We start from the raw sequence: 12,084 nt of genomic DNA, 5'->3' as shown, positions 1-12,084 counted from the left end.
CCCGGCCCACAATTTCCAATATTTTTGACCCCCAAAAGGGATCTTGCGACCACTACTTGGTTAATATACCACTCCGTATCTCTTTCTCTTATGTATGACGTGACATGTTTTCATCTAGGTAGAAAGCATATGAAAGTCCTTAGTTTGCTGAAAGTGATTCCAACATGACTTTGCAAATTAGATCTAAGATTGGAAGAACAAAACAACTTCTGACCTCAGATATGGCTTTTTAATATCTTATTTATTTATTTTTATGACACTATTACTGCGATATGGCTTTTTATTAATCACAAATTATGTTATCTATTCTCTCAAACCCCTAAACCTAAAACAAATATTCAGAGTATAAACCACATCTAGATTGCTACCCAGAATAACAACTCTGAAGTCAACATTAATATCCTAACTTTTTTCTGTCACGTCAATTATTGGTAGTGGAGGAGAGTAGCAACAGGCAACAAGGGCATAATTTGAATTCTGAATAAAAACATTCCAAAATGTACATAATTTTTCTACTTACCATTGGCTTTGGAAGTGAAAGGTAGCCATACTTCTCTCCTACAAATAACACATATAACTTAAAATTTGTTTCTATTAATATATTTTTCTATTATTCACACTTAACTTTTAAAGTATTAATTAAACAAACAGGAATGTTAGTACATTAGTTTTGATAACTTAGTCTATTCATTTCATAAAATTCAGAAATAAAATTGTAATTTGGCTGGTGAACATGAAGACTCTCAACAGCTGCATGTCGAAGGTACCTATGCTGGCCAATCTCCACCTCTCCCAACATAAAGGGAGACAGGCAAATGTCCCACTGACATTTACTGCCACTTACAATCAGTTTCATTTACAGAGTGCTCCTTTTACGGCAGTTTACCTCTAATGAAACCTGATTCCTCTTTTATCAGTACCAGTATCAGCGCTTCTTCCATTGCTGCAAGTACCAGACGAAATAATTTACAACTAACCTCATAATGTATTCTCTCGGTCAGGGAAGAAGAAAACCCTCTGTACAAGATAGGAAGATGAAGTAAAGCAAATAACAGGAGGTTTTTTGGCTGTGAACTGACACATGGCATGAAGCACGATAATGAGGAAAGGAAGGAGACGGGTAATGCCCACATCATCCCTGCCCCATCTATCATCTTTACAACTTCCAGATCCTGAACACAGTCAGGTTACAATGAATGATAGACTTTTTATAAAAGCTGGTCTGTGACATCTGGAGTAAAAATTCAAGACCTACATAGTAATTGCTTCTTGAAGAAAAATTTCTTCTTCAAGGAAAACAAGTATATTCAGCTATAATAGATTGGTTTGAACCATATGAAATTGCTGGTATTCAACCATTTTGAAATTTCATATGGTCCGAACTAATAAAAGTAAACATAATATAAGAGCACTAAATCACACCTTTTCTCATAGAATGACTATTATATGAAATGGGCAAACCTGTTAGTCTCAGAATGGCTTATACAAATATTTAAAATTTCATCTAGAATTTGCTATTAAATGTGGAACCTACTAGCCACATGTGACTATTTAGCACTTGAAATGTGGCTAGTCTGTACTGAGATGTGCTATAAGTGTATAACACATAACAGATTTTGAAGACATAGTACAAGGGGAGAAAAAAAGATGTGAAATATATTAATTTAAAATATTGATTATACATTTAAATGGTATTTTGGATATTTGGGTTAAAAATTATTAAAACAAATTTCACGTTTCTTTTCATTTTTCTTATGCCAACTAGAATTTTTTTTTCTCTTTTTTTCTTCTTTTTTTTTGAGACAGGGTCTTGCTCTGTCACCCAGGCTGGAAAGTAGTGGTGGAGATCACAGGTTTACTGCAGCCTCAACTTCCTGGACTCAAGTGATCCTCCCACCTTCTGCTTCCTGAGTAGCTGGGACCACAGGCATGTGCCACCAGCTAATTTATTTGTATTTTTTTAAGAGATGAGGTCTCACTATGTTGCCCAGGATGGTCTCAAACTCCTTGGGCTCAAGTGGATCTTCCCGCCTTGGCCTGCCAAAGTGCTGAGATTACAGGCATGAGCCACTGTGCCTAGCCTAGAAAATTTCAAATTACATGTGTGTCTCACATTCTATTTCTCTTGGACAGTGCCTACCTAGAAGAACAACTGTTGCTAAGAGTAAATTAATGGTACTTGAGATTAGCTTTATGATTCAAATCATTTCCTTGTAATATCAAAATTGTAAGGGAATTTTATTAATTAATGGCTTTCTGATCTCAGAATGGTGAGGGGAAAACACTTAAAAAGGAAGAGGCTACTTTCATGCCTTGTCTCTAAGCTCTGATGTAAAAAGTGCCCGATTTAGTTGCAATATTAACAGAAGATAGTCTTCAGGTCGCTCAGAATTTCAAAATTCACCATCTGTCTTAATTCAAAGTCTGAATCCTGTCCATAATATCCTTTAAAAGGTGGTCTTAGCATATTATAAAGAGCACATTAAACGGAAGTAGGAACCCAGGCATGGTGGCTCACGTCTGTATTCTTAGCACTTTAGGAGGCTAAGGCAAGTGGATCACCTGAAGTCAGGAATTCAAGACCAGCCTGGCCAAAATGGTGAAACCTCATCTCTACTAAAAATACAAAAATTAGCCCGGCATGGTGGTGCATGCCTGTAGTCTGTTCTTTTTTCTGTTTTTCGTTTTGTTTTGTTTCAGCCTGGGTGGCAGAGCAAGACTGTCTCAAAAAAACAGAACAAAAAACAGAAGTGGGAAAGTACTAAAAATAAATAAATAAATAATAAAAAAGAATTTTGAAAGGGCACCATCATTACTTAAATGTAATCAGCTACAGGAGTAATCTTGTATTATCTAAGTTAGTAATCCTCTATAGTGCCCATGGCCCTAAAATGTTCATATTTACTCCCACAAGTTGGGGCAAAACCAACTGTTTCAGTATCTCTTATATCTCTAAGATACCACAGAGTTAAAGAAAGTAGAATGTATAAATAAATGCACTGAGAAATAAATCCAGTGAAAAGAAAGCTTTTATGTAATCTGGTTTGCTACCACTTTCATCCACCTAGTAGTATTTATCACTTGATAGTTCTAATCCCTCTGGTCCTCTTACAGATACTTTGTTTTGCTTCCTATTCCCATCCTTCAGTTAGACTCAGAATGATTTATACGAATTTGAGGATAATTGCAAAATTGATCATTTTTTCAGATAGGCCTCCTCCACACACTATGCAGGTAAGATTCTTCTTTCCCCCGGTTCCAACAGAAACCAAACAAGCTGACAATAACACAAGAAAAAACAATCTAATTATCTAATCAAAATAATCTAACAGAGATCTAAATTACAGTTAATTATAGACACTATTTCCCACTTTTTTTTTTTTTTTTTTTTTTTGAGACAGAGTCTCACTCTGTCGCCCAGGCTGAAGTACAGTGGTGCAATCTCAGCTCACTGCAATCTCCACCTCCTGGGTTCAAGCGATTCTCGTGCCTCAGCCTCCCGAGTAGCTGAAACTACAGGTGCACGCCACCATGCTCAGCTAATTACAGATGTTATTTCCATGTGCGTCTAATTATTGCCATTGATTCTAAGCAGGAAAAAAAAAAAAAAAAAGAATAAACTGGCTCAGCCAGGCACGGCGGCTCATGTTCATAATCCCAGTACTTCGGAAGGCCAGTGCGGAAGGGTTACCTGAGGCAAAGAGTTCAAGACCAGCCTGAGTAGGCTGGGTGCGGTGGCTCACGCCTGTAATCCCAGCACTTTGGGAGGCCAAGGCTGGTGGATTACGAGGTCAGAAGATCAAGACCATCCTGGCTAACACGGTGAAACTCTGTCTCTACTAAAAATACAAAAAAAAAAAAAATTAGCCAGGCGTGGTGGTGGGCGCCTGTAGTCCCAGCTACTCGGCAGGCTGAGGCAGGAGAATGGCGTGAACCCAAGAGGCAGAGCTTGCAGTGAGCCAAGATCACACCACAGCACTCCAGCCTGGGTGACAGGGTGAGACTCGATATCAAAAAAAAAAAAAAAAAGACTAGCCTGGGTAACACAGCAAGACTCCCATCTCTGGGGAAAAAAAAAATTTATCCGGGTATGGTGGCCAGCACCTGTAGTTCTAGATACGTGGGAGGATCCCTTGAACCCAGGAGTTTGAGGCTGCAGTGAGCTATGATCACACCACTGCACACCAGCCTGGGTGACAAAGTGAGACCCTGTCTCTAAAATATAACAATAATAATAAAATAAACTGGCTAAATTATGTTTAGCTGTTATATCAAAGAAGTAGCATAAACAAACTCTATCATATTATAAACATTAAAAATAGTTGGAAAAACAGGACTATTTGGAGAAAATATACTTAGTACAGATTTGATATATAGAATTGTCTTCAAAGCACTGTCCTCAATGAGGTGTTGTATGTTTAATACTCCCTAAATCCTGTTTAGTCAACACTACAATTGTGCCATCTTCTGAGTTTATACCTTCATATAAATTAAGTTCGCAATTAAGTTCAAAGGCCTTCTCATCTTAAGGGAGCACTACAATTATTTCTTATGAAAACCTAATTGAGAAATGTTCTGTTACAATATATAGAACCTTTCTGTATATTTACAAAATAAAGCTAATTGCCCAAGAATGGAAAAGCCTTATTATTTCACTGAAAATGTGCTAAATTATCCCTGATTCACATTTCTTATAATTAGCTATCTTTAGTTCTGGAGGCACTCTATATGGTATGATCAATTAAAAAATTAACGTCTCCAGACCCACTTAAAATTAATCCCTGACCACTAAAGGATAGGCAGCTTATCAGCTAAACTCAGGAGCAGGAATGAGGTATTCTAATCTAAACCCAGCTATCATCCTCCAACTCCTCCCTCTCCCTCACCTCTATAATCAATTGACCGATAAACTCTACCAATATTAGTTTTTAAATTCTTCTTAAATTAGTCCCCTTATCTTCATCTTGACTATCATCACCCTAGTGTAGGCCATCATCTCTTCCCTGGACAGATGACCCCCTTGTTGCAGGCTCCTACCATCCCCAAATAAACTCATCTTTACCCATGAACATGTTTATCTTCCTGTGCCCCCATTTTAAGTGGCATCCAATCTGCCAAACGATAATGTAAGTGCAGGGCTATGAAATAGGGCTACCAGGAAAATGAGAAGAGTAGTTACAGAACTGAAAACCAAATTAAGATTCTTGGCAGGATCCTTGATTAAAAAAAAAAAAAAAGTGGTTTATGAAGGTACGCCATCCATGATCATAACTGCCCTACATAGTTTAGTTAGAGCTGCATCTCTATAAACTGAAGTGTAGTCATATTTACTCCGAAATGATTCAAATAGAACAAAGGGAATTCAGCTTCCTTGAAGGAGGGATAGAGACTACAACCTCTGAGATAAGGCTTTTTTCTGACATTTATTGTCCAAAATAATCTCAAATTCTAAACTGACACATATTCACCACTAAGGAAAAGTGGAGTCTTTTAGGTCTGGTCCCTTCTAATACAAGGGCCATGGCCTCCCTGGAGGTTTGGGTGAGAAGGCAGAATGGGATGAAAGCAGAAGACAGGAAGACAAGTATTGATTTTTACCTTCTTGAAACAATCCCAGGAGGTCCTTGTGTGAAATTTAAGTGGCTGGGGTTAAGATGAACAATGACCTAGCTCTCAGACTAACTTTTAGCATGTGAACACTAAAGCCTCCCTCTTATTGCTTAGTGTGATGTTTACCACTTAGTTGGATGGTTAAATGATACTTACAAGTGTGTCTAGTAGTTTGCCAATCACAGGAGTCAAGTTATGCAGAGCAGAACTAAGGTGGCTAGAATACAGCAACGCCTTTTCAACAATAGTCATAACAGGAGTTATAACAGCAGCAAAGATAAATCAGGACCTGAAGAATACACCTTTGTATGAAAGTAGTGGGCAGGTGCAAGGTAATGGGCAGGTTTGTCATACCAACCATGCATAACAGGAAGAACAACACTGTGGCACTGGACTAAGTTCAGTCAGTAATGGTTAACCCAGAGTTGGACTTCTTTGAGGAAAAAGCTATGCTCATGAGGTTCATGATAAAAATCAGGACAAATAAAGGCAGTAAGCACAATCAACCAACTCCATCTCAATGAACCCTACATAAACCCTTTCTGAACAGAGAGGCACTTTCCCAGCGAAACAATAGGTGTCCCATTGACTAAAGGCTGAGGAGTTTCCCACATAAGAAGGAACTTCTGTTCCATCCTTAGAAAGTTTGGGTAATGCTGATTTTTTGAACATAAGTTAACTGAACCTAAAGAAGAGATTATTTACATAATATCCAGCTTGAAAGTAAAAGAAACCACAGTGCTCATGTAGTCTGAAAACAGGTATAGGGTGTGCAAGCACTATGACACATTATTTCATTTCTGTCCATTGAAATAAAGAAACAAACTCAAAATGGCAGGTAAAGTGCCCGGGATTCCATTACTAACAGATTGTTTTATCTCTTCTGTAACTTAGCCGGCCTCAGCCAGTAAGTGGGCCAACCAAAACAAGAATCCAGTCATTACTTGTTCCTTGCTCTGTACTTCCTGGGATCTCTCAGTCATTTCTGGAATAGCTTTGGGAGGGAAAAAAGCAGAACTCAGAGCTGCAGTCTGAGCATTTTTCACAGAATTGGTTCATTCTCGTTAGAAAACTTTAGGATTGGAGTGGAGTTTAACTGCTTGAGTAATGGAGTATGGGTAGTTAATAAAATTTCATCTTTGGCATCATTCAAACCTCAGTAAGGGTCCCAGCTCCTGTAGTTTACTCACTGTGGGATACTTTGAGCCTCAGTTTCATCATACGTAAAATGTGGAAATAATACCTGTCTCCAGGTTACTGAGAGGATTAAATGAGAAAATGGACATCCAGTACTTATGAAAGTACCTGGAACCCAGTAAATTCTCAATAGATGGCAGCTACTGTTATTTTTATGGTTATAATAGTCATAGACCCCTGAAGGATCATGTTTACAATGTTACCCACACAGACCCTAGTAGCCTGTGGCTTTTACTTTTCCTTAAACTTCCCTAGCTATTTTTTTTAAAGAGCCTAACTTTGGTAGAAGAAAGGCAAATCTCGGAGACAGAAAAGGAGAACACTGAATTAATGTTGCATTAGATGTCCAGTAAGAGGAATCTTTCAGAGGGTGTCAATTCACTATTGGAGAAGGGATGAGCTTCATTTGTACAAAGAAGCGAGGAATTTACCTTTACTTTTGCAGATCTAGAGATTATCTATGGTGGGGCCAGACAGGCTAGTCCTCCCTAGAGTAGAGTAGAAAGGACATAGGGAGAGAGGGATGCCAGAAAGTCGGAGAGACTCAGGTTAAGGAAGAGAAATCGGACCTACTGTTTTCTCATAAACTACTTAGTTTTACTGCAAGGTAACAGTGGTCATGATGCTGAGGCTGATAGAGGTAACATTTGTTGAGAATTTACTGTGACTTAACTTATTTAATCTTCACACTTACCATATTAGGTAGTTTTGTCATCATTACCCTCATTTTGCAGATGTAAAACTTGAAGCACAGAGAGATTAAGTTAGGAAATAGCAGAGGCAGGATTGGAACCTAGGCTGTCCACTTCAGAACCTGGATTTCAACTTCTACCCAATTCTATCCCTAACATGAGATTGGCACTCAGATCTCAGAGGAAGGAAGAGACCTCTTGATGGAAAATGCACCTTGGGTTTGTTTTCTGTTTTAAGGGAAAAAAATTACTTATACTTATAGAAAGAAACCCCCCTTGCCAAGCTTATCAACTTTTAATTGCTACTGTAATTGCTACTCAGAACATCGCCTGGGATTAAGGCAGAGAATAACTGTTGAATGACTGCTCTTTCTTGAGAGGGGGGAAAAGGCTGTTATAACTCCTTTTCTTACAGAAATAAAAGATAAAAGATAGACCAAAATGCTGGTCGAACAGCCTGGTTGAGAAACTGTGAGGATCTTAAACACAAAGAGGAAGGGGGCCCAGGCCCTTGGTCAAGAAGACTAGAACCATGTCCGTTTCAGATGATAATGAACTCATTGGCCTAGGGACACGGAAGAAGTACAAGTAATGAAAAGTCAGCAATGGCCCATGTTTACATGAATGAAAACAAAAACCTATTCAGCACTGAAAACAGTATAGGAGAAACCTGTACTACGCTTAACGGCATTCTGGTAAAGAGGAGAAGCAGCTGGCCAGGCTTGACGCCATATTCTTTTCAGAATGGCTGCAGGTATTAGTAAAGCTTCTCACAGTGCACGTGGAACACATTTACAAGTATACAGAGTCAGTCACATGCCAGAAAAACAGCCATCCTGTGGCACTCCTCCAGCCTCCCTATTTTCATGAGCTGATGACAACTGATAAAGCCAGAAGACAATATTCCTCTGGCCTTTAAAGAGAGCCAGGCAGAATAAAAACACAGTGCGGGGTATATTCTATGCCCAGAAGTTGAAAGTACACTAACTTCAGGTAGTGCTCACAAAAGACTTTTAGAGCTGACAGGTCACTGAGATCACTCAGTCTAAGACTTTCATTATTGAGCCAAGGACACTTGGGCCGGGAGCAGGGAACAGCTAGCCTAACACCAGGTGGAGAAAGAGCTGGGCCTTACAGATACTCCAGGATAACCTACACCAGGTATCTTATCACCACAGCAAGCCACTTCTCTTCATTTCCCAACAGTCCCTAAGGCTAAGTGACCACTCTTCCTTTTAAAGGTGGATCAATTATATCATTTACCTTTTTATACTGAAATTTGGCTCATATAAAAATCTATGTAACTATAAATATGTTACAAAGCATCAAAATGATATGCCATTTAACTATCACAGAAATTTTTAAATATGGAAGCATGGTAAACATTTATCATACTTTCCAAATGTTACAGCTATAATTCTATTATGTCCTGATTTTAAGCAAATTAACATTTATCCTAAATAAGTATTTTTAAAATATGAAATGTTTAAATGGGCATACTCAGTAAAAAATATGTAACGATATAATAACTTTAAATGACATTTTATTTAAAAAATAAGCAAGCTTTGACACTACAGAAGCCATTTGAAGAGAAAAAATACAAACATGTAAACATAAATAACAGGACACAGTACAATGGGAAATAAACAAAACTTCCACTCAATATTAAAATAAAGAGTAAAAATGATGCCTTCCTATACATTGTATGGCGCTATTCTACATGTTGTAGAAATACCAATGAACTTACCCACCACAGGCAATATTCCAAGATTATGTAGTCATCAAGGAAAGAGATTCCATCCAAGTAGAAGGAAAGCAATTCAAAAATCAAATAACTACATTCATTTCATTATTAAGTTAGTAGAATTAAAACAGAGAATTACTGCATTATAAAAGAGCTGTTATATTATAACTAAAAAACAATTTAGAAGAAGTAAATGACAATTTCAATAGGAAAACTAGAATGTTAATATTAATTCAGAGATCTACTACACTGTTTTTGTTTTGTTTTGTCTTGTTTTTGAGACAGAGTCTTGCTCTGTCGCCCAGGCTGGAGTACAGTGGCGCCATCTCAGCTCACTGCAACTTCCGCCTACTGGGTTCAAGTGATTCTCATGTCTCAGCTGTAGTAGCTGGGATTACAGGCACACATCAACACATTTGGCTAATTTTTGTATTTTTAGTAGAGACAGGGTTTCACCATGTTGGCCAGGCTGGTCTCGAACTCCTGACTTCAAAGTGATCCACCTGCCTCGGCCTCCCAAAGCACTGGGATTACAAGCGTGAGCCACCACACCTGGCCTACTATACTGTTGTACAACAAACTTTACTGCTTGGATACTAAAATAAAGGAGGATAAAATAATATTTTTGTAATTTTTTGTGAACAATATTTTACTACAAAAATAACCCAGCAGGGTTACAACAAGAATTCATTTGCAGTTGAGGTTTGGCATTAAAAAAACTAACAAGAGTTACATTAAAATAATAACACATTTCATTATGTGGAGAGTTTCTCACCTCGTCTTCCTTCAAACACATCACTGATTTCTCTTAGCAGTGTTGACATGTCACTAATTTGGGATTCCCAAGCTTCACAAAACACATCTAGGTTTTCTTTCGCAATTTTACTAGATGGATGCAATGTCAATGTTTCAGCAGCAGAAATTATCTAAAGAAACACAATATACACCTGTGTGAATTTCAAAATCTTAGCCCTCAGAATAACTTTGGAGACCAAAGGTAAGTAAGTCTGCTGTTCAATTCAAGTCAATAAACAACTATGAAGTAATTTCTATACACAAGCTCCATGTTGGGCAATATGAAGATAAACAGTAGGACAAAATTTGCTGTTTCTTATAATCTGACCTGCAGATAAATAGTATGCATTATTATATACAAACCTGCATTCAGGGAGCAATTCTCTTCATTCCAGTAAAACTGTTTGAACAAAGTTGTTCCCAAATAATAATCCAAAGAGTTATACTCAGACCATAAAAAGTGTACTGTATACAGAGAGCAAAGGTAGCAATAATAGTGGTGGTTGTAACAGCAGTGTTAGTAGTAGGAAAGGTAGTGATAATAATAAGTAACATATATATATACACCCATAAGTACTTGGTAGATACATGCTTGAGATACTGTGTTTGGTGTTTGAGATATATTAATACATTAAAATCCCCCAAAATATACAAATAAAATACTACTTTTCCCAAATAAGCATTGTTCCCATCTTTCAGCTAGAAAAGTTGAAGCTCAGAGATACCCAGTAACTTGTGGCAGATCCTATTACAAGTATATACAGAGTTGACATCTAAACTCAGATCTACCTGATTCAAGTTCAGGCTCTTTCCATCACATCACACTGCCTCTAACAAAACACTTGTAAAGAGGGCAGAAATCATCCTGGTACTTTTACGTACCACCACATGGGCTAAATAAATGTGTTGAATAAATAAATGAATTGTTGCAGAGACTGCTATGTTTTCATCAAAATCTGTTTGTCTTCCCTCTGGATACACAGGAATATTACATTTCCCAGCCTCCCTAGTGAAGACGTAAGGCCAAGAGACCGAGTTCCGTTCCCACTTGAATATGGGTCACCACTTCCATCATAACTGATCCAAACCTCCCTCATGCCCCTCAGTGCTCTCTCCCTTCCACATCTGATGTTTCAGTGCACAGGATCCAGTAGGGACTCTGAGGTCCTAAGGGCTAACGAGGCACAAAATGAAAGGAGACCAGATTGCGAAGAGGGAAAAAGACATACCATTAATCAGGACTTAATACAAGTGAGAAATAAACTGCTATTATATTAAGCCTGAGATTTTGGCATTTGGGATTTTATTTAGTGTCAGCTACTACCTGAATGAATTAATGAATCAATTCACATTTTATCTTTCATATAATAATCACTCTCTAACACAAAGGACTTGAAGGGATGCTAATTGTAATATAGGCAGAAAATAGATGGCTGGGTTGAGTCTTCACACACCTCCTGACCTGACATTCAATAGAAATTAAACTTTAACTTCTACCTCAAAATAGAAGCCATCGACCAGACCAACCTACTGAAATCTCCTGATGGCCCATTAAATAAAATACACACACACAAAAAGATCCAGGAGCTAGGAATTCAGAGTTCAGTCTTGATATATTCACAGCAGATCCTTCTACCACTTTCACCTTCTATTCATGACAACAGTGATTGATTCTTTCTACCTTCTTGTTTCACAGACTGGGGATATTATATCAAACACTCATCCAGTAAGCAGTATTTTAGAGAATCCACTATGTGTAAAAATAATACTAGGTGCTGGGGATAAGGTGATAAATAAGAAGATAAAAGCCCTCTATTATGAAGCTTATACTCTAGTGGGGATTTGGTACAATAAACAAGCACACAATTAAAATATTATCAATTATGATAAGTGCTATGAAGGAAATTAACAGGACAATGTGATAGAGATGCCCATTACTAACAAGTGATGTTGCTGTTCCACGGAGTTGATTATATAAGATTATTCACACACACATACATATACAACTAACACGACTATTCATTCACCTACTACATACTGGTAGGC

The 12,084-nt window shown here is 37.8% G+C and overlaps 1 protein-coding gene across 1 annotated transcript in view; it reads right to left on the bottom strand.

Annotated features, from left to right (window-relative positions):
• Positions 1-421: 421 nt before the first annotated feature.
• CTNNAL1 (catenin alpha like 1) overlaps positions 422-12,084 on the bottom strand; it is a 57,683-nt gene continuing 46,020 nt past the window's right edge. The window contains 2 exon segments of the mRNA XM_017863778.1: positions 422-558; positions 10,019-10,169. Coding sequence (XP_017719267.1) covers positions 422-558; positions 10,019-10,169 — 288 coding nt within the window.

This window comes from Rhinopithecus bieti, unplaced genomic scaffold (assembly GCF_001698545.2).
Source record: "Rhinopithecus bieti isolate Rb0 unplaced genomic scaffold, ASM169854v2 scaffold_73599, whole genome shotgun sequence".
Lineage (NCBI taxonomy): Eukaryota > Metazoa > Chordata > Mammalia > Primates > Cercopithecidae > Rhinopithecus > Rhinopithecus bieti.
The sequence above is the reverse complement of the archived record's forward strand: the minus strand, read 5'-3'. Positions and strand labels throughout refer to the sequence as shown.